Below are 23418 nucleotides of genomic sequence, written 5' to 3'. Positions count from 1 at the left end.
GAAGGGGGGAGGGAACGCGCTGGCCCGCCGTCGCTCTATTGGCTGAGGGCGCCGCCGCTCAAAGCCGCGGCGGGAGGGCAGGCAGGGGAGGCGGGGCGCGGCGCGGCGGGCCTATCGGTGCTTCCCGGAGGGGTGACGTCGCGCCGCGGCAGCTTTCCCGCGCTTCGCGCCTCTCTCTGTCTCTGTGAGGCGATAGCGGCCTGTCGGGGTCCGCCGGCGGGCAGCGCTCCGCGGGGGGAGCCTCGTCCTCTGCCTCCTCCGGCTTTACGGCGCGTTTTCGGCGAAGACCCGCTGTCGGCTGCAGGGCCCGGTCGGCGAGGGGGGGCACGAAACGTCTGCTGCAAGGTTTTTGTCTCTTTGGTTGGGGTTTGATTGTTTTATGAGGGATACTGTTTTTTCAAGATAGTGGAAAGAGGAATAGGCGTAAGGTTAGTGCAGGCTCAGGGGAGAAGAAGAGGTAGGATGTGAGGAAGTCCGATTACGAAACTGTGAATTTCTCCTGAATACGTGTGTGTGTATGCAGAGACGTCCTGGGTAGCTCAGCACAGGCTCTCAGCCGTGTGATACGTGTCCAGTATTTCCACCCTGTCAAGCTCTTTGGATGTGCGCTACACGGAATATCCTGCGCGTGGATAAAAGAACCCTGACTTGCGGTAGCACGGTATATTTGATGCAGCTCTGGTGTCTCGCTAATGGAGGCTTAAAAAAAAATCACTCGACAAACACGTATTGTTAAACCTCACAACACCATTCTGAGACAACTGTATTATTACGGTCTCGTCTTCGTTAAACAGGGAGAGAAGAGCCGGCTCCAATATGCCTGTACGCTGCGTCAGTGATAGAAGCTGTTACATACTTCCGATAAGACCCTCAAATTGACGATGGAAAAAACACAGTTGATCATTCAGTTCATACTCTCTTTAGTACAGACCAACGCTAATTTTTTGACTAAGGTAGTTTCAAAGTTCTGAAGCAAGCCCCAACGGCATAAGAAATAAACATATTCCTCTCATGAAATACAAAGAGGAATGTTTAGTGTTCTGATGGAATATCGAAAATGACGTTCTGTCATTCACCTAACACTGAAAAAACACATCAGCAGACTGGTGGAGAGGAGGCGATTAATTCTGAAAAAGGGATTAAAAGCGCGAAATGCTAGCAGCTTAGTTTACAGATAACTAAGGGGAGGCTATAGCCCATGCTGTAAACATTTAAGAAGGGTGAGAATTTATTAAAGCTGACAGACGGAAGGAGTGCTGGAAGTAATGGGATCCCATTAAATACGGGAAAGCTAAAGATAAATACCTGGCAAGTCATTGTCACAATGGAAATGTGATAGGATAGTTGGTATCTCCTCATTTAGGACATTTAGAATTAAAATGGCTAAGACGTGAGAAAATTACCGGCACCGAAAAATCTGGCATTACATATATGTGTATATACTTACAATATCAAATGGCCACGTGGTATTTGGTGGAAAATGTTATAATTAGTAATTTTAATATTCCATTATCATGAACTGAGCAAAAAATCAGCTTTAGAATTCCCATTTTCTGTGCTAATGCATATCATTTTAATTTTATACACTTTTAAGGCTAATAAGGTACTTACTTAATATATTTGATATTAATATTTTCCCTGCAAAGTTTGCCTTTACCTGCTGTTCTTTCTTTAACAACTCTCCAATGCCACCGGTTTTATTTCCTCCCCCCTACTATTTCAGTCTTCCTTCCAGTTCCCATCTTCCCTTCCTCCTTTTGAGACCAGTTTATTCACATGGTACCAGGTTATTGATACCTGTACAAGGCACTGCACAAACCCTGAGAGAGACACAGAAAGAAAAAGAGGCCATATACCTACCTATAGTGGTCAGAAACATGACATCCCCTTCTCTCAGAGTGACCTAACCAGGAGAACAAAGCTCACGCTATAGACACAGAAAGCCAACAGACGAGTTTTATAAACTTATACTGCTTAAAGTAGCTTGCCACAAAAAAAAAAAAAAGAAAAAAGTCTGTGTCTCTGCAGATTTAGCTGTAGAAGCAAAGGATCTCCTTGGAGACAGAAATCAATGCATGCTCCAGAGTTGGCACTCAGAAAAGATGACAGAAGTAGCTCAGTAGAAGAAATGCTGGGAATGAAATAACTCACCACAGAGGAGATTTGTGAAGAGGATCCTAAAAGATATCTAAGTTGGGCTTTTTCCACACTGTTTCCCAAAGCACCATAAGATACTCTGCTGCCAATACTAAAATATTAAATGCTGAAATACTGTGGCAAACTAATATTGTACCAACTGGAGGGGTGCCCTTGGGTATATATACTCTGGGATATGGCCACCAGTCCTTCCAAGAGCTGTGCAGTCAGCAAACCAGGGCTTGAGAAGAAGGTCAGTGTACTGAACAATAGCACGTTATACCCTAACATGCTGTACAGCTATGGCGGGGATGTCTCAGCATCCCCAGCGCCAAAATGAAGATAAAAAATGAAGACGCCCCTGACATATGGGGTGTTGGCGTGAAGACTAATTTGCTCATGTTGCCTCAACAGTTTGAAAGCATCATCTGCCTAATGAAAGATACTGGAATTGGGTACTTAGATAGTTTTTTCATGTAAGAATGGTACATCAGGGTGTAGTGCAGAAGCACAGAAATTCCAGTGTGGAGGTATTTTATGCCTCATTAAATCAAGGCATTTCAGTGGCAATAAACTGGAATTAATTTATTCTATTTATTTCAAAATAGATGAATGGGGGAATGTGTAGTCAGAATGGACAAAAAAATGACACTTGCAGCTGGATGTGAACTGTGAAATGTAGGGCAGAATGAACTGCAATAAAACGAGAGGTTTTATAAAAAGCTATAAAAATTGGTTCAAATGATTCCCATAGGTATACTAATTCACGCCTTTTGAAGCATCAGTTTTTATCACAGAATCCTCAAAGCCAAGGTTGATATGGTTCCTTATAAACCCATTCTCATCCTGAATATGTTTGATTATGACTGCATTTAATCCTGATCAAGAAATAGTAAGAAGCCACATGCTTATTTATAGTCTGGTAAGAAGTAGAGCTGGCAAATTACATGCTTATATGAAACCCTCCCAAGTGGAGGGAGCATTGCTAATAGGTAAATTGCTAATGGGTTTGTGAATGCTTTCTGTTGAAGTACCAGAAGAACTATTAAGAAATCCCATTTATTGTGTGGACAAGATAGTTCCAACTCTCTCCATCCAAGGAAAAAAGCATTTCTAAAGATAGGGTTGGGGTACGCTAAAGCCTTCAAAGGAAATGTTAAAATAAGTTATGAATCCAAAGTTACAAATCCCAGGAAATTCTTGGAAGAGAGAGGTCTGAATAAAAAGTTGGGGACAGCTTGGATATATATGTCCTAACTGAGGATGCCCTTTGATGAAAGCTAAATCCCAGAAAAGAGTTTCACTTCTGGATCTCAGCCACAAAACTACGACACCATTTGTCAGTGGGATAGCTGGAGGAAGGGGAGAAAAATCTCAGAGCTGACCTAAAGCATAGCTAGGTATAAGCATGTCCCTAATATAACGCTTCATGCCTGCCTCTAAATATAGTAACTGTGTTGTTAATCTATGGACTTCCATATGTAGTTTCTTCCTTCATTTTTACCTTCTCTCTGTCTTGCATTAGGAATGATTTCAAGGTATTTGGTGAACACTAAGACAGTTCCCTGGTATGGGCATGATCTGATGGTCCTCAAGACCATCTTATTGCTCTATTTTACAGTGCCTGGTGTGACATCCAATTTTTACAAGCAGCTAAAAAAGTATGGGCATATCTCTACTAAGCTTCACAAACCACTTTTGGAGCTGGTAATAGGTGTTGATGTAGAAGAGATGTTTTTCTGTGGTTAAATTGGGTGGAAGCTCATTAGAATTCAGCAAGGCAGTGGAGATGGTGACTGCACGCTGAGGGATCGCAGCGCGTTTGTAACTATTGACACCTAGTGAAACCACAGAGGGTGTAACCTTTTACAACTACACAGTTTCGGTATTTGTATATAAGCAATTATTGCACTAATAATGAGTAGAGTTTGTCTATGCTATGCAGTTAGTCTTTCTGTACTGTACTAAGAAATTACTTTCAGAGATGAAGGGCAATGCTGAAGAAAACGTTTAGAAGCTTTTTTATTGTTGTATTTGCCTGTAGAACAAATGGATTTGTCTTCCCGTCTTTTTTTAACTGTCCCCATCTCTGTCTTATCTTGCTTCCATTCTCTTTAATATATTTTCTTGTCCTCAGGGGACCAGAAGTATTAAATTTAACTATGAAGGAGGCAGTTGAGGTCTGATATACTGACATTTACTACTGGCCATGCAGCATCAGCTAATTAACAGTTTGAATGCAGAAATTTCAGTACTTGGTTAAAAATAAGCGTTCGGAGAACATGACCCCATACTCTGGGGTAGCTGCTGTCACTGCCACCGGCTGCTCATCCTGCAGCTGCAGGCCAAGCCCCTGGTTCTGGCAGGGCATCATGCCTACCGTTGCCGCCATGTTACAAAGAACATGATCGCAACAAAGAGAAGGAAAAGGACATGAAATTTGGAACGTCCATTCATCAGTTCACCCTGGAAAGAAAAGCAACACAGAACAAGTGATAGGAACAAATAAAAGCTGGAAATTCTTTGTTCCTAGAAAGAAAGATATCCTCTAAAACTCCTACTTGGAGTTCTCAAACTTGTACCCACAAAAGTCACACCTTACTATAAAAAGCAAGAAGAGACAAAGAAATGATCTGGTTCATTTCCCCCTCCTGTAACCAAAGCAGAAAGAGTGGGGGTTTGCTACTAACTTTTTGTGTGTAACAGAGCCAGTAACATGCCAGCTTCCCACCTGGGCACAAGAAGCATGCCCTATGCCCACAGGGAAGCAAGCAGGCACAAGCTCTTGAAGCCCTTTTTACGTTCTGCTGAGTTTCCTGTCCGTATATTAAAATTCTGCACCTCTTGCAATATAAGGCATGCCAAGAAAACCTGGCCTCCATAGCTATAGCAATCAGGGAGCGTTAGAACTGAGCATAGGTGGTTTGGAAGAGTTTCAAAGCCGAGCGGGATCTTACGAGCAGGAACAAACACTTATTTCCTTCTACAGCAGAAGAGTCAAGTGCCAGAGATCCTCATAAGCAGACATCTACAGATAGGCTGTGGGAACCTCAAAGTAAGAAAATTACTTCTCGGCCTTTGCCCATCCCATATATGCAGCCACAGAGCTCAAGGCTCTGTGCCTTTCCTAGCATAAGGAACAGTTCCCGCTAGTGTCCCATGAGCATCTCAGGAGGCATTTTACATAAGTGATTAGCCATTAAAACAACGGACATTTAATAAATTAATGCACAGCAAAGTTAAGTTACCTAAACACAGTCATACAGAGTTAGCAGCAGAGGGGACATAAAAAACTAGAGACAAAAGGCCAGCCTCTTAGTGGAACTGTCAGTTGGCATTGCTTGCATATGAATGATAATCGATAACTGAATAAGAAGCATACTTTATTTCAGTCAACTTTTGACTTGAGAAAGGAGTCATGTGGGGATTAGAAAATGAACAAGGCTTTTTGATCTTTTTTTTTTTTTTTTTTCAGTAGGTATGTACAGATCAATGCCAGGATGTTATACTTTGATACCAGAGGAGAGAAGGGAGCAGATATTCTTCAAGAAATTAAGATTTTGGAAACCATCAGTTACAGTCAACAGTAGGGTAGCCACCCCAGGATCTACACTCTATGCCTTCTCTTATTTGCTCTCTCTCTTAAGTGTAAGGGACCTAATCCTTCAGACACCAATACAGAGAAAGTTGGGGAAAAAAAAAAAAAAATGCTCGGGCAGTTCAGGAAGCAACATAGAAGAAAACCACCCACCCACAATTAATGGTTTCCTGTAATATGACTGAAATACGTAGGCGGTATTCCTGCAACCACTTTAAAAGCATCAAATGTTGACAGGTAAGAATTTCTACTTAGAAGACAATTGTTTCCATAATCAGTAGAAGTTTAGGTTTTGGTTTTTTTTAAGTACTGTGATATGGCCAGACCACAGCAGCTCTATTTTGAATTGGGAAGATTAACCACATTTAAATCCAAGAGCCTAACCTAATTCAAGCAGTGTTTATCCCAGTGTAACACCTCTAATTTCAGTGGTATGAGTCATGATATACACTAATGTGCATTGAAAAAGCAACAGAACATTTTTGTAAACTGAAATCCTGGGCTGTCTTTCAGTGAAGTGTGTCTTCTTATGAACGACATTTGAGTTTACCGAACTAGGAAACTTGTGGTAAATTTCCAAAGATTCCGAGATACGTACATGCAAACACAAGAACAGGAAAAGGTTATAACTTCATTGCCAGAAGCTAGCTCTACAATTTGAAATTCCTGAAGTCTGTTAGCTTCTCGCTTTGTGCATTTCAGACATAAAATGGGGGTTAAACTCAAAAAAGGGCACAGGAAGATACCTTAGGGAAGAAATGCAGACCCTCCATTGACTGAAAGCAAAAATGTAACAAGAGTGACTAAATCCCACCAGACTCATAGGATATGGAAAAGTAACCAGATTTCATGACTTACTGTCCAATACTTAATGAAATACTTGAAGACTGTTGCAGCAATATACAAGCAATACAACAAAGAATAGGCTAAGAACAGTAGAAAGAATTTGTAGTTAGAAAATCCAATGCAGTTATTCACCCTAGAGAACAAAAGCAAAGTTGAAATCAGGATATGTACAGCACACACTTGTAACACAATGAGTACTACAATTCTTTTTTGGTCTTATTAAGCCTCTTGATTATATATATTTTGTCAATAAATAGCTCCCCTTAGTGGTCAAAATTAAATATAACTAAAGTCTCTTTGCTCTTCACTTGAAGACTTCTTGCTATGCCAAGTAAAAGGACAGTTCATGTTTTTGGAATCTGTTTTACAGTTGGTACCACTGGTAAATCTGTTACAGAGGCAGGCTCTAATTACGCAATGTCTGTTTCTTGTCTGCAAAGGTAATCAGATCTGGGATTTCTGTGTCACTTGATTCACTTGCAAAACTCAGGAGCCAGATTCACCACTGCTTGTTTGTTTACATACAAACCAAATAAACCCCAATTTGATTATAATTCTCCATGCACAGGACAATTCTAAAAAGCAACAAGGGAATGCAGAAAAAAATAGTAGGTGTTTGTCTCAAAACTGAGGTTTGAAAAATCCTCTACAGTTTAGGATTACCAGGGAGGTTCAGGTGGGGAAATGCTTGTGATGCTTCTGATTTCTGAAAGCTTGCTTTTTTTTTTTTAAAAAAAAAAAAAAAAAGAAGGAGTTTAAGAAATGTAGTGGCAGCAATTCTCAAAAAGTATAAAGCTTAATTCATCCACACACCATTCTACACAAACTGTCTCTGACCATGCACAGGTGGCAGGCACCATTTCAGAAACAATCTGCGTGCAAATATTATTATTGAAAGCGACTACCAACTGCATGCTGAAACGATTATGTACCCAAAATTAAAGGCTAAGCTGAAGTCCCTTTACAATTTGAATAATAGTTGAAGAGTGAATTAGCAGCTCGGTTTTAAATTATATCGAAATAAAAGCTTTTTTACACATAGTTTATGGAACAAACGTGAATGATCTGTCTTTCAAAATATCAAACGTTTCGGGCAATTTCAAAGTGTGATTATTTTATAAATTTCCCAACTTAAAGAGATGCATGGTTTGAAATGAAAGAGGTGTACAGAGGCTATCCTGTAGAAGAAAGGTATTTAAACAGCCTTTCTTTTCAGAAAACTACAAACCAGTATCTAGGACATACCATGGACAGTGATGATCCATTTTTAGCACGCATCTGCAAAAGGACAAAAAAGAAAAATGGAAGACCAGTTAATGGTTGATCAGTTACTTTTCACTATACGGCATGCTTTCTAGCAACTTAACGCTGATACACTTGTAGGTGTGGGAACTACAAACCCTTCCGGGCCACAAGTAGCAGAAATGCAAATGCTAATGCTGTCACACACGAACCTGTGCTGTTGACTGCAGCTGGAACAGAGGTACTTGGGTACCTTTATCTGTAACAAGACACATGAAGGACCAGCCCATTCACATAACTTAGCGGTGACTATAGTCACTTCTGTGAAAAACTGTCTGGTAACTTACATAGCACAAACGGTACAATGGTGACAACGATCAGGTTTTATTAGCTGGCATCTATCACAGAACCGAATACCTGAAATTAAAGACACATTAATACCAAATAATAGAAAAGTCTTTTTTTTTTCAGATGTTAGTTAGTATTCCCCTCATTTGCTAACTATTCATATTCCTTCCTCTATCACTTCAAAAGATGACGGCATTTGCCACCGATTTTTGCTCCCAGGTCATAATCAGCTAAGCAATGCTCATAGTTCTTCTGGAGACTTGCAGATGTGGGGAACAACCCTCACAGCAAAGCATACAGCCAGCTTAAAAGCGATAGATAAACCAAAATTGTACACTTCCCTCTGGCTTCCACATTTACTCAGACTTTACATATGTTCCATTTTGATAATTGCCTATAGAGCAGTTCTTTACTTCAGAATTCATTGGCTTGTCTGACAGAAATGAACAGGTCAGAGCCTCTAATACGAATACGATTTCTTTTACGCTTTGAAAGCAGTGCAGTATGCATTTAATCACGGAACAAGGTCCAGAAATCTGTTCACAGAATTATGCCCTGCATCTCTAAGCTAGACTCCATTTTAAGTAACAATGACTACAGATTTTGTCATTCTATTACTATTACTAAATGCAGACAACACAAGTAGGCGTTTGAACTGTAAATACCCTGTAAAGGGTAACATACTGCTTCTCAAAGGCAGCACCTGGTACTCCACTCCTTGAAGATCAATGGAAGAGTTCAAGGCTTTTTTGTTTTCCCAAACACAAAACATGAGAGAAAAGGCATTAAAATTAGTCGTACAAGAGTTACTCAGTGCATGCAGTGGCATTAGGAACGCCCTGTTGGTCAGCAGTATCATCGGGGCTGCCAGCACATGCTACTTTTGCCTGCTTGATTAGATTGAGAGAAACAAAGCTCTCTGCTTAGCTGACCTCCATTCCCCGTTCTCGTGTACACCGGCAACTTCCTTGCAATTTCGGCAAGAATTTGCCTCTGCACCTCCGGCCTTTCTTCATTTTCATAGCGTTCTTTGTCAGCATAGGACATATGGTACTAGAAGCAGAAGTCATGAGAGGAGCAATTACCCACGGGTAGCAGAGATAATATTTCAAGTACAGGCAAGCCTGGAAATGTTTTTACCTCCCACTCCTTCTAATGAGCTTAATCTAACGTGAAAACATGTTTGTTAAGAAGACAAAGAGAGATAGTAAGTGCTGGACAGCCAGAATACCATGTGATACATCAATAAGAAACACAAAAGTGAAAACAACATACTGGAGTTGCTACTACTGCTGCCTTAGATTACTATTTTTCATGAATAACATTGCTAACCATGATGAGGACACTTCAGGCACTTCCCTTGTGAGCAAGAACCTCTCTCCAGCCACAATTTTATATTTCTAAAACTGGGATTAGTTGTTATTTATAAACTTACATTCTTGTAATTAGGATCAGGTTATGACCATATATATTTGGAGTGCCACACAGACATCATCCTTGTTGTCTACTTTTGTCACAGAGAATCCCCATTTCTCTTTATCATAGTGTGTTGTTACAATTTACTGCTCAGGCATTGATCCTTGGTCCAGCACATACCTGGAAAAAATCGGACATGCTGTGGATTCATTATAGATTTGATCTACTCGCGGGGCAGTAAATCTGGTGACCCAGTTGAGGCTGGACACCTCTGCTACGTGCGCCAGGCTAAAGAACAGCAGAGATGCGGTAGATGGTTCTGGATGTCCCACAGTCCAAACGTAGCCGCTGCTTTGGCCAGCAGCTCCTGGATGACGACGGCAGAGTCAGACGAGCTGGACCCTTTGTTACCAGGTGGAAACTCAAAGGTTGTTTAGCATTACCATCTTTCATGTTACGCTGTTGTCTCTGTTTGAGGCGGTCTGTGTGAAAACAGAAGGAAGTCAAGTCCCGTTTCTTGCTGATGGAATTGTTACTTATGATTCTCATGAATTATTTCATTTCTTTAGGAAACATTAAGCTCCTTGTGCCCGGAGGCACCTTATGCTTTATGCTCGTGCTCCAAGTACAGAGGATGCTCCAGCAGTGAGCAGAGGTTACAGAGCGCAGAGCTGATGAAAATGGTTGTTCTTAACGCAGACAGGGCAGCAATGTAACACGGCCACATAGGTCTTGCCATCCCAATTGCTGCTTGGCCAATCTTCAAAAATAAATCCAACCTTAGAGAAATATGTAAAGGTAAATTCATCTTGCCAGCAAGAGTGTTCTCTAAAATGAATGTTCATGAAAACACTCGCTGCCTTTGAACCTAAACAACCTTAAACTATTTTCCTGAAGCACCAACAGCTTGGTAAGTTCTGTGACTTAGCTTGCAATTCACCTCTGCACCAGCCTACAGAATCGTTAAAGTTTAGCTCTCACCTCTTTTAAGCCCCATCTAATTATGCAACTTAACTACAGCGAGAACAAGAGTTTTGCTTACTATTGCAACGGTCTCGTCATCGCGTTTTGATGTGGGGAGAGAGAAGGAAAAGGCTATTTTGTTTAAAGTTCAAGCATTTCTACGGGGCTTGACTGATGTGGAAAAGACAGAGCCCTCTCCGATATACCTGAAGCCAAATACCTTTTTCTCATGTGTCTTGGCTGTGCTCACATCTACCTGAACAGAAAGGTATAAATCTCGGAGTTTTTCCTACCCGTTGTTCTTCAGGACCAGTTCCTGAACTGCAAGAAACACAGTTTCATTAATGTGCATTAACCAATGACTTTTCCGTTACCACTGCTGTCTCCAGTCAAAGAATCATTTATGGAAAACAAGGGCAGAGGGAGCAGCGTGCTTTGGCAGCTTTAAGATTATGCGTCCAAAGCTTTATACCCTGTCTTATATTTTTACGCTGAAGTATCATGAGATATTACCATATTTTTCATTATTATTTGTGGCACTAAATACTGCAGCACACAGTGCCAGATGGCTAATATTCAGAATAAAAATAATGCAAGGCCAATCTTAGAAAGACTCAATGCGAATGTAACAGCATGTATTCTACAGCCAATACATTACTGGGCAAAAATACAAAGCGCCAGAACAGACTGAGATGAAATAACCAAAATACATGACAGATTATTTAAGAAAAAAGAACAGGAAAAACCTACCAAAATTAATAGTTGGGTTTAATAGGATTAAGAGTTCATATTTTTCTAGAGTCCCTATCTTCAAATCAGTATTGTGCCTTTTGGCACATATTCTACTTGCCAAAATTTATTTTATATCTCTGAGTGAGGGGTTCTATCCCCCCCACCTCCATTGTCCTGTTTTCCCATTTTTAAATTTTTTTGCATTAATATCTTCCCATTAATTTTCCCTCTTTCTTCATATACTTTGGTGAAGCATTCTCCTTGTGTTCATAGCCTTCCAATACTGTTGATTGTAAATGATGATTGAGTATTGTCACTTTCCTTTATCCTCTAGCCTGACTCCTGAATTCATTTTGATTTCCACAGCTCTAGGGGACACTTTCATTTATTCTGATGCCTGCCATAACTGGAATTGTCAACGTTACCATACGAAATAGAGGTTTCAGTCTCCCCTTGGCATACTGATTATCTGGCATTCAGTGTTGATTCTTTCCATTTTGTAGGAATGTTTAATAATTATAAATCTTAGTTCTATAAATAGTCTTTATGAAATTGTACTCTGCTTTTTTCAGCTGGAAGAAATAAGTACTTGTTGCTGTAAGTGAAGTTCGTTAGAATGTTACAATCATATTAAACACCTTTAATGAGAAAGAACTTAAGAACTTCAATGAACTCTAGGTAAGGTATTATTTTGCCTCCGTGTGCTGGGGCTTACATTTCTTCTGCTGAGCTGCTTCTGTAAACTTTTCTCGCTGACAGCTCTGGAGCATGCATTGATTTCTGTCTCCAAGGAGATCCTTTGCTTCTACAGCTAAATCTGCAGAGACACAGACTTTCTTTTTTTTTTTTTTTTTTTTTTTTTTGTGGCAAGCTACTTTAAGCAGTGTAAGTTTATAAAACTCGTCTGTTGGCTTTCTGTGTCTATAGCGTGAGCTTTGTTCTCCTGGTTAGGTCACTCTGAGAGAAGGGGATGTCATGTTTCTGACCACTATAGGTAGGTATATGGCCTCTTTTTCTTTCTGTGTCTCTCTCAGGGTTTGTGCAGTGCCTTGTACAGGTATCAATAACCTGGTACCATGTGAATAAACTGGTCTCAAAAGGAGGAAGGGAAGATGGGAACTGGAAGGAAGACTGAAATAGTAGGGGGGAGGAAATAAAACCGGTGGCATTGGAGAGTTGTTAAAGAAAGAACAGCAGGTAAAGGCAAACTTTGCAGGGAAAATATTAATATCAAATATATTAAGTAAGTACCTTATTAGCCTTAAAAGTGTATAAAATTAAAATGATATGCATTAGCACAGAAAATGGGAATTCTAAAGCTGATTTTTTGCTCAGTTCATGATAATGGAATATTAAAATTACTAATTATAACATTTTCCACCAAATACCACGTGGCCATTTGATATTGTAAGTATATACACATATATGTAATGCCAGATTTTTCGGTGCCGGTAATTTTCTCACGTCTTAGCCATTTTAATTCTAAATGTCCTAAATGAGGAGATACCAACTATCCTATCACATTTCCATTGTGACAATGACTTGCCAGGTATTTATCTTTAGCTTTCCCGTATTTAATGGGATCCCATTACTTCCAGCACTCCTTCCGTCTGTCAGCTTTAATAAATTCTCACCCTTCTTAAATGTTTACAGCATGGGCTATAGCCTCCCCTTAGTTATCTGTAAACTAAGCTGCTAGCATTTCGCGCTTTTAATCCCTTTTTCAGAATTAATCGCCTCCTCTCCACCAGTCTGCTGATGTGTTTTTTCAGTGTTAGGTGAATGACAGAACGTCATTTTCGATATTCCATCAGAACACTAAACATTCCTCTTTGTATTTCATGAGAGGAATATGTTTATTTCTTATGCCGTTGGGGCTTGCTTCAGAACTTTGAAACTACCTTAGTCAAAAAATTAGCGTTGGTCTGTACTAAAGAGAGTATGAACTGAATGATCAACTGTGTTTTTTCCATCGTCAATTTGAGGGTCTTATCGGAAGTATGTAACAGCTTCTATCACTGACGCAGCGTACAGGCATATTGGAGCCGGCTCTTCTCTCCCTGTTTAACGAAGACGAGACCGTAATAATACAGTTGTCTCAGAATGGTGTTGTGAGGTTTAACAATACGTGTTTGTCGAGTGATTTTTTTTTAAGCCTCCATTAGCGAGACACCAGAGCTGCATCAAATATACCGTGCTACCGCAAGTCAGGGTTCTTTTATCCACGCGCAGGATATTCCGTGTAGCGCACATCCAAAGAGCTTGACAGGGTGGAAATACTGGACACGTATCACACGGCTGACAGCCTGTGCTGCAGGTCGGATCGATCCAGATTGCACTGTATCTGCATACATGTACAGTTATATATGTAGGCTGTGTCGGTAATGTATGTGGAAACATTGCAGAAACATTTGAAATCACTCAAAAGATGCTGCAGTGTTGGCCAGCCTGTCTGTCCAGGCTATCCCCGACAAAGTGTTGCAATTACCATGTTTTGTCGTGTCAAACTTAAGTGCTGAAAAGGGCATACCGAAGGAAGTGGATGTATGGAAGGCCATAAGCTTAGTATTTCTGTTTATCCTTCTGAACGATGCCACTGGGCGGCACTGTTCAGACCAAGCTCTGCCAAATGGAATTATGATGAAGAATTAGATTAGTGACAGAGAAATGTCGCCTCTGTCGTTTGAAGTGAATCCTGGTCAGAAGCAAAGTTGTGCATCACAGCGCAGGCTACAGAAAGCCTTCCTCATTAAAAATCAGCTTTAAGCCAATTGTCCTCTTGCTCTCCGTCTGTCTGTCTGCCTTTCTCCCCCGCAAATGAGCTTACAACTCTCCCCCAAGGCAAGAGCGTCAGTAGTCAAGCTTTGGTAGCTTTGAAGAAATCTTTATGTGATTAGAAATGCCACACAGAGTTATAGCTTCCTCACGGCTATGCATGCCAATCCGATAGGAGTATATAGGCCGTTATAAGTGTGGTCCATGGCATACCTCTGTCATCCTAAATTGGTGTTTAATTAGGAACCATACTATTGCTGCATTATTCTGGTCTCAAAGGAACGATGGCTGAGCCGTGAGCTGTGCTAGCTGACGGAGTTCTCTGAGGTAGCTCACAGCTTAACCCCGGGAAGGGTGTGGAATACAGAACTCGGTCCGTGCGGAGATGTGCCGTGCCACCAGCCGTCTAGATTACACCTCGCCCTCCGGCCAGCGCTCCCCTCGCGGCTCGGCGGGCCGAGGCCTGTCTGCGCCCCAGCCGAGGAAACCGCCGGGGCAGCTGCTGCGCCGCGTCCCCGAAACCAGCGCCAGCTCGGGCCCCCTCTTCGCCTCTGACAGCGGCATCGCTGTCCGGCTGCGTGTGGAGAAAGCGTGAGATCGCTAACCGGCTCTGCTGAACGGGAGAGACTTTGCAAAGTACCGCCGTACTAATGGAGCTGCTGACCAGTACGAGCGATGCTTGCCGTTGGCGTGGTTTGGCCTTGAGGACCCCCATATTTCAGCAGTCCGGTTTCTCAAAAAGGACGCCTGTATCTCTGCAGTCGGACCAAAAATCCTCTTGAGGAGGTGGCAGCTCGGGAAGGGCTCGGCCGCTCCCCAGCTCGGCGGGGAAGCTCCCGTCCCCCTCGGGCCGCCATGACGGGACTGAGGGCGGCCTCGGCGGCGGGAGGGCGGCGAGGGCTCTCCGCAGCGGGAGCGCGCGCTCGGCGCTGCCATGGCGACGCGCCCCGCCCTTTCCCGGGGAGGCGGGGCCGGGAGCGGGGCTCCGCCCCCCTCCGCTCCTCCCAGCGAGTCCGCCGGCGTCCCACAATCCTCTCCTCCCGTGCCTTCCCGTCATGGCGCTGCTCAGCCTGGCGGCTGCCTCCTCCCGCAAGCGGCGGCTGCTCGCCATCGCCCTGCTGCGGCCTCCTGCCGCCGCCTCCGCCTGCGCCCACGGCTGGCTTGCGGGGAGCGGGCGGCAGCGGGCCCGCGCGGCCCCGGGGAGCGGCCAGGTGCGTTGCCGGGGGGGTGGGGGGCTGAGGAGGGACGCGGGGCCCCGCCATGCTGCTCCCGTGAGCTCTGAGGGGACGGCCCGGTCCGCCCTTACTTTGCCCGGTTGTCAGCGCTCGCCGGCCGGCGAGGGCCCGGGGGTGCGGGCCGGGGCCGCCGACTCTCTCCCGGAGGCCGCCCCGGCGGGGGGAGCCCCTTGCAGTGGGGCTGGGGTGGGGGGGGGGGTCCCGGCGTGGTGGCGGCTCCGCAGCGTGAGGGGAGAGCGGTGTGGTCGTGAGGGGTAAAGTCCTGGGCGAGTTTTTGGTCCCGGACAACTTGAGGCTGGAGCTCTGCCTCCGTTTGTGGTGGTGTGTCGGTGAGCGTTCCGCCTGCTCGCCGAGCGTCTTTTTGTGGACAGGCGTTAAGAGCGGTGCCGCTGGACGGGTGCTAAACTTTCGTGTAGGGAGTAACTGACGCTGACAGCTAATTTTGCTCTTATGTAGGGAAAGGAAATTGGACTTGGAAACGCTTCTGTCAGCGGCGAAGGCTGTAACGCGTTCCAGTGAATGGTTTTTTGGTTACAAGTCAAGAATTGAGCACATACTTCAGATTGAATGAGTCCAGCTTTCAGTAATTCACATGCATTTTTCAAAGGGCAGTGAAGGAAGTGTATCTCAAACATGGAGTGAATGAACTTCCCGTAAACTCTCAGATAGCTATTATTTCTGTTCAATAATAACCTTGTTTTCTCCCCCCCCCCCCCCCCCCGAGTACCGCTGCTTATGACTAGCTTTTCATTGTCACCCGCCTTGATTAGTTGCCCCTGACAGGGAGAATTCTGTCATGGACACAGTCAAGTTCATATTACTTAGTAGTGGAGACAAGCAGGACTGAAGTAGTAAATTGGGGAGGGGGAGTTAGTTTTGAAACTTGTGCAAGACAAGAAGCTGAGAGTTGAAGTGGATGCAGACCAAATAATTTTCCCATGTATTTATTTGGATGTGTTAAAACATATCTGGGTACTCAGTATTGTCCACTGTTCCTGGAGACGTATTTCAGATGTTAGTAAATAAACAACAATGTTATCATGGTAATGTATAGGAGTATTAACTATAATTCTTTTTTCCTTTTGAATGTTCTTATTTTTGTGTGGGAAATGCCAATCCTTGCTGATAAGTTTTAATTGCTACATGTTGATAAGTGTTGATTTGAGCTAGATTTTTCTGAACTAGAAAGCTAAGGCTATGTCTGTAGTGTAAATATATATATATATATGTATTCCTCTCTTTGGCCTTTTAGTTTCTAGGTGTGTCTGTGTTAGAAAGTGGTCAATTATGCATTTCTCTTTCAGTCTGGTGATTAATTTTTACTTCACTTCTGCATCAAGCTCTGTTTGGATAAAAATTAGAATTCATTAAATGCACAAGCAAGATCTTACATTTTGTTAAGTAAAAACTTTTTGCCGCATTGTAACAAACAGGCAACATGTTTTATGTAACTGTGTTGTGCAAATTTACTTGATTATTATCTAGCAGGAGGCTCAAACTTAGTGTTCTGGAGGTTTTGGTTATAATGTCCTTCAAAATTTTGGGACTAATTGACTTGATTTTTTTTTTTTAAACATTTAATTAAATTTGCTGACAGAGGAAAATGCACTGTCCGGTGATTTCAGTTTCCTTTTTTTTTCCCTTCTCATTTTGCAGCTAGTTCAAGAAATGTTGTGCCTGCACCAACAGAAGTCACTGTTGGAAGTTGGTGAGGCACTGCAGCAGGTTGTATTTCAGAGTGATTAGCCACTGATTTTTATAAATTAGGTAATTCAGCATTTAAAAAATCTTCCAGGAGCAAGTATGTGCATGTTATTTTAGTTTCAGTTATTTAATTGTTTTGCTATGTTTATAGGTAATGAGGACTATAAATATTTTTAATGGGCATATTCTGAAAGCTTTTCTAGATATTAAAAAAATTTGAAGAAACACACCTGGTTTTGCATTTAAAACAACTTAAACTTGTTTGCTCTGGTCCTATGCTGCATACTTCAGTCATCTGGGAATAAGGTTTAATGAAAGTAGTGTTTTATAGCATGTGTTCTCGTGAAAGCCTCCAGGCTACTGTGTGATGACACATCTTAGTATATGTACTTTAGTGTGTGGGAAAGCTCTTACATTTTTATTGTTATATTCTAGGTATCAAATATGGGTTAGATTTTGCACTAGCTTGTTGAATATAACCAAGGGCAGTAAATGTGAAATAAATGCCTGTGATCCTGCCTCTGAATCTCACATGGGATGGGAGACTGGCAGGGCCCAACCACTTGTGAAATCCAGAGAGTTGGCTTTAATGGCATGTCTTCCCCGAAGTGCTCTTAAATAATAAGGGCCTTTCCAGGAGAGCGTACTGAACGTGACCTGGTTATACCAGCAATGTGGTGCTTCTCACTGCTGTGGTAAAATCACTTTAGTGAGTAAAATCAACTGTACAACCACAGTTCTGCTTTTATTGATATAACTACACAAATAGCAGAGGTGAGTGACAGCATAGCTGTGTCAGTCAAGAGTTGGGCCTTTTACAGGCATAGGCTGGTAAATGGTATAGGCATAGCTTGACTCCTGAGAAAAAAATGTGATTAAAGGAAGGAAGAAGCTCTGGTGAAGCATGACCATAAAAGCAAAGTTACTAACCATTCTTTTCGAAGAAGATGATTTCAAACACTTGCCTGTCATCCATCCTTCTACTCTGTGTCTGTGCAGTACTTGATCCCCCCATCTTCATTGTTTCATGTCAGTTGTAAGCTTTTTTTAATTGTAATACAATGTCTGTGTTTTCTGTGGCACTTAGTACAATGAGAGTCAAATATAGTAGATTTGTTTGGGTGCTGTTGCATTACAGATCCATGTCTGTCTTCCCTCACACTTACGTTTTTCAGTAGTTTTGATTAGAGTCTTGCTTTCTGAGTAATAAGACATGTAACATTTGTATCCTGGAAGGGAAAAACAGGTGTCATAAATATTGCAGAACTGTGATCAGACTCCATTTCTTGATATTGAGATCAGTTTGTATTTCCATTAATGTAGCTCCTTCAGTTCACCCTCCTGCAGTTGGAGTAGGCAGGTGTTCATCATATCAAAACTTGTGTTTTAAATTTAGGATCTCTGCTGGGTAGTAATGCAGAGAATGGGCATGGTGGTTGTGGCCTGCTTGGTAAACTTCGAAAAGTAACCAAACAAAGACTGTATTTTTTTTCTAGGAAGCTTAGGGTGTTTTTGTAGAACAGTTTGCCTGCATCCAAAATAAAAGCAATGACAAATTCTGTTCGATCTATAACTTTAACGGGAGGAAAATAGCATTTGACTGAAAAGGTCCAACAGCCTTTAACTAAGGATAATTATTTTACTAGGAATCTGTATAAGTCAAGAAATACACTGAGGGGTGTCTTTCAGAGAGGGCTTTGGCAGTTGTAGAAAGCAGGGCTTTGTAAGTTATTGTAAGTGTAACGGTAAAAAAATGGAAGAGAATTTTTTTTTTTCCCTTGCATTATCTTGCCCTTCCAGCTGCCACATGATATGATAAAGAGTGTGGTGTTCTGCATAATTTAATAACATCTGTTGCTCTGGAAGTGGTTGTAAAAGAAGTTTCAGGTATTTTCATTATTTTTTTTGTATTTTGCCTTTTTTTAACCTGAAGCCTGGTCTGTTCTGTAAAACTATACTGACGTTTGTTGTCCAGATGTCATTTCACATGTCCCTGTGCGTTGCTAAAGTCTCTTCTCTAGACTTTGGTGGTATAGTTGAACAGCTTGATACATGGGAACTGTTAATCAACAGTCTCTGTTAGTCAACAGTCCTTACTGACAGATACATGTTTTGTCATGAAGTATTTGAAATTCCTTGAATTTTCAAAATCCCTTTATAGAGGAAGTATTGCTGCTGCGCAGATCAGCAATCCCATACATCTATAGAAATGGACATCTAATAGTACTGAAAATTGTTGTGAGGAAGGATATATAATGAAGTAGAACAGATGGAGATACAGGGACTTGATCTGAAAATCATTTGGGGAATATGGGGGGGCATGGGGTAAGCAACACTCCCTGTAGAAAGGGATGCTGTGGTGTACATTGAGGTTCCTGCTGCGATGCTGTGTGGGTTTTCCGTTCTGGCATTGAGACGTGTTTTACCAAAACAAGCCAAATGTGAGGGTGTATTAGTAAGATGTTATGAGGGGAAACTCCTTAAGGTATCTTTTTGTTAACCTTCTTGGTTTCATTTGCTCTGGGTATGTGTACAGAGCAATTGCATGTTGGCCATTGTTAAACATAACTGCAGTTAAGTTTATATTGTTCATATTGGTAACAGTTTAGTCTATATTTATACCAGAATGTTTTCACCTTTTCTCTCATCTTCCTCTGCTCTTTCCTATTAATCTTTTCTTTTCTTGCCTTGCAAACTCAGCAAAATTGGCAGTGGGACTTGTGTACTGCACAGGTACTTGAATCTTACCTTCAGTTATCTTTTCTATTACAGTTAGTTTAGAAAAAACATCCCCATTAGATTAGTGCAGTACGTCTGGAATAGTACATAACACACTTAAGAGAGAAGCTTGTAAGTGTAGATTTGACCTTGTGCAAATGTGTTTAATCCCTGTTGTTTGCGTTTATAGTATTTAAACTACTGCCAACAGTCATGACACTTCAGCGATATGACTTTTATGTGCAATCAGTACTAGACATCTGTTTCATCCTTTAGAGTGTATAGAATCATATCCAAAAATATGTTAAAAGAACATAATGGTGCAGAGTCAGGCATTCAAAAGTTAGGAAATGCCAGAATTAAAAGTTCCCTGCATAATTTCTTAAATTCAGAAATAAGCAGGACTCGCTCCTGCTCCTTTAAAGCAATAACCTGCTACTTTTACCTGTTGCAGTAAGGTTCAAGTATGCCTTTCCTTTGTAGTCTTAAATCTATTGGGCAAGAGTTGTAGTGAGGGAGAGTGGAGTCCCAAGTCTGCCTGCAGGATGTGTGGAGAGTGACAGGGTAAGCTTGAGTCCCACTTAGTTGGGCAGCTAATAATACTATGATGGCCGGAGGACTTACCAGTGAAGTAAATTGTTCACCTTGTTTAATTCTTTATTTCTTTGCTGAGCCTTGGGTTTTAGCAGGAGATTGGGAGAGGATTGAAACCTCCTGTCTTCCAGGCTCAAGACTGAAAATAAGAACAAGTTTTCCTGTGTACCTTGTGCAAATCTTTTCATCTTTTTTCTGTATTCATCTCTTAACCCCATGACAGTTTATAACTTCAGTCAAGTATCATCTGATGCAGTAATTCAGACTACATCTGCTGGTGTTTCAATAGAGGTTGTTTCTGTAATGTTTGTCTCATAAGTTAGTCAGAAGAGAACTTTGCAAACTTTGGCATCAAAGGATATGAATTATTAGTAAAATATTTTTATGATGTCCTATGAGTACCCTCTAGAAGAACAGTAATTAGCTTCTTTCCAATAGCTGTTGGAGCATCAGTTGCGGAGTCCCATGTACTAGGAGTATACAACAACAACAGAAAAAAAAATGCATTCAGAGTTAAATACCTGAATTTCAATTCTTACAGTACTCAAGATTTTTTCTTGCAAGGCCAAGCAGGAGAGAACGGTACTGCTCAGGAGAGGTTCCAGCTGTGTTGCCTTAAGAGAAGCCAAAGCGTAGTTGTGAGCAGTGGTTCATCAGCCCCTAAACTTCTCTTTGGCATGGTGTCTTAACAGTCTTTTATCAGCATCATGTGTTTAAAGAAGTATAAATGCTGGCATAAAGGTACTGAGGTTTTCGGTATCCTGACTGTACTCTAGGCTGTAGGAGACAGGAACTCAGTCTCGGTGGTGTGAATGTAGGACTTGCTGGTATTAAGCCTCTCACCCCGGATCATGTATCCGCTATAAAATCTAAATTGTCATAGTTTAATCCATACTTCTGAATGGCCTCTGACTGGTGAAGCAGGTAGAGTTGTATTGATGTAACTGCCTTTGCTGAATTAGAGAACACTGCTGCATTTTGTACTGGTTGTACAACTTAATTTGGTGTTGGATTCTAGGTACTTCCTAAATGCTGCGATAGTGGATACTGCTAGGAATGCTTACTCCTCTTCTTGCATGTTGGTGGGAACTTCCATCCAAAATAACCATGCCTTTGTAATGATTACATTAATTTGTAGTAACTTGGGATTTGCTGAGGCATCTTGAAGTCCTCCTCTTTTTCCATTATATTTTCTGTTTATGAAACTGTCACTGTTCATATGGAGAACATAGTAGTTTAGATGGAATCCTCTGCGCTGACATGAAACTGTGAAGTTATGAGTGTATCTACAATGAAGTGCTTTATAAATGCAGCTCCTTCATTTAACATAGGTCTTGGAAGCATCAGGGCAGTTCACCCAGGCCAGTTAGCTCTACTAAGTGCAAAATGTATAATTGTAGTGTTTATTCTTTCTCTATATGTCATGTCATATAGTGGAAGTGTTTGAAGTAAGCAGGTCCCATGTGGTGACTTGTGGGGGAATGATCTTCATTTTCTGAAAAATGACTGACTAAATGATAACTTACGGTTCAAGAACAAAGGAATGTTTAGGACAAGAGCAAAAGAATGTTTAAGGCAAGGTATGAAATGTATGCCGGTGCTCTGCTTGTCAGGGTTAAAAATACCTTTTTTTATGACCAAGTTCTTCCCCCACCCCCTTTTTGACATTTGTCTTTTGCCTTGGGCTGATGAGCAGTTCTTATGCTATTTTGCTCAGTGGTGGTGATTTTTATATACTATGAGGTATATGGTTAATATTGCAACAGAGCAGTAAAAAATTTAATATTGAATGTGTCAAGGATGATATGGCACCATCATTGCTAACCAAAAGAGGGGTCCCTGTTTTGCCACTGGGGAAGCACTGCCGGTTAGTCCATCTAAGGAAAATAAATGGTCCTCTGAAACTCTTAACGGAAAAGTAATTGCTTTCAATGTAATATGTAAAGCATGCTACAGTTGGTGCCTAGCGGTATGTCTATTAAAGATGCATTGACAGATATGTGAATATTGGGTATCTTGTGTCCTGCCTACCTAAAACTTCTAGTCGGCCATGCTCTAATTTCTGATAGCCCCAGTGCTTCCCAGTCAAGAGCTGTAGCTTTGATTAGCCTTGTGGTCTATGACACAAGTATGGCATGAGCTGAGCAAAGAGGAATTTAAAATGGCAGAACCTATAAGAATAACAATTCATAATGAAAAACAGAACAAAAGAATATTTGAAAGAAGTCAGAAGACAACCTGGGAGAAAATTAAAATGAGAGGAAAGGGAAAACTTTGGGCTTTCATGGTGCAAAAGGAACGAAGTCTGATGGGAGTGGAGATTCAGAAAAGTGAAAGGTTCATTGTCCCTTAGCATTTTTAATGGTTGAGTATAATTTATTTTACAGCTGCTCCCCACCAGTTTTCTTTTTCTGTGGTCAGTTGTTAAAAACCAAAGCGATCCGCCATGTTTTCATGTTATGCTTGTTTACGTAAACTAGATGAATATTCTCTGAATGTGAAGTGCATGTTCTACATGACTCCATTTTCACTTTATCTTTCCCCCCTTTTTATTCTGTAGGTTCCACCATTCTCCAAGCAAAGATCATGGCACAGTCTGGGGGGAGATTATTCAAGGCCGTTATTAGAGGCTTCGGAGGTAGGTATAAATTGTTTTTCTTCCTACTTGCATGTCAGAGGAAACTCAAGCCCTTGGACCATCTTTCAGTTTAGTCTGCAAGGTTTTTTTAATTTCACTATTTACAGTCTTGAAGTGCAGCAAGTTAAATGGCGAGTTATGTTTCTGCCTCTAGAAATGGAGATTACTTTCCTTAGAAGTTTCAGGCTGTTGCACTCTCCTCAAGAAGTCTTTCTGAATCTCTAGAAACTAATGATAATACACTAACTTACAAAGAAGAGTTCTTAAAAATGTAGGTTTTGTCTGTTGATACTTAGATTCATGTTGTCAGGCATAGAAAACATGAATGCATAGAAAGCTGTGAGTTTTTCTTGAGAGTGTAAGGCTTTATTACTTCAAAATTCTGCTTAGGTTGTGGAATATCAAGAAACTGTGGAAATGTATTCTCATCATTCTGAGTGCCAGGATGTCAGGCTCTTACTCATATGAGCTCT

General features: G+C 41.5%; 2 protein-coding genes across 2 annotated transcripts in view; one reads left to right on the top strand and one right to left on the bottom strand.

Moving 5' to 3' along the window:
- Positions 1 to 58: 58 nt before the first annotated feature.
- Positions 59 to 9394, bottom strand: LOC138690790 (palmitoyltransferase ZDHHC15-like). Its single transcript, XM_069811689.1, has 6 exons — positions 9103 to 9394; positions 8170 to 8239; positions 7826 to 7858; positions 6593 to 6713; positions 4517 to 4602; positions 59 to 389 (listed from the first exon to the last, which is right to left on the bottom strand). The coding sequence occupies exons 1-6, from the start codon at positions 9215 to 9217 to the stop codon at positions 59 to 61; spliced, it is 756 nt and encodes a 251-aa protein (XP_069667790.1). The 5' UTR covers positions 9218 to 9394.
- A 5687-nt stretch (positions 9395 to 15081) lies between these two features.
- Positions 15082 to 23418, top strand: part of ABCB7 (ATP binding cassette subfamily B member 7) — a 41448-nt gene continuing 33111 nt past the window's right edge. Inside the window, exons 1-2 of the mRNA XM_069810919.1 lie at positions 15082 to 15267; positions 22868 to 22945. Coding sequence (XP_069667020.1) covers positions 15112 to 15267; positions 22868 to 22945 — 234 coding nt within the window. The 5' untranslated portion in view covers positions 15082 to 15111. The remainder of the gene's footprint in view (positions 15268 to 22867; positions 22946 to 23418) is intronic.

This window comes from Haliaeetus albicilla, chromosome 23, assembly GCF_947461875.1.
Source record: "Haliaeetus albicilla chromosome 23, bHalAlb1.1, whole genome shotgun sequence".
In the NCBI taxonomy this organism is placed as follows: Eukaryota; Metazoa; Chordata; class Aves; order Accipitriformes; family Accipitridae; genus Haliaeetus; species Haliaeetus albicilla.
The sequence above is the reverse complement of the archived record's forward strand: the minus strand, read 5'-3'. Positions and strand labels throughout refer to the sequence as shown.

Coding starts and splice junctions, on each gene's coding strand:
- LOC138690790 (XM_069811689.1), bottom strand. CDS start 9,217: ATGTCCTATGCTGACAAAGAACGCTATGAAAATGAAGAAAGGCCGGAG. Junction 8,240..9,102: donor CACGAGAACGGGGAATGGAG/GTCAGCTAAGCA, acceptor CTTTAATTTCAG/GTATTCGGTTCTGTGATAGA. Junction 390..4,516: donor TTTGTAACATGGCGGCAACG/GTAGGCATGATG, acceptor TTGAAAAAACAG/TATCCCTCATAAAACAATCA.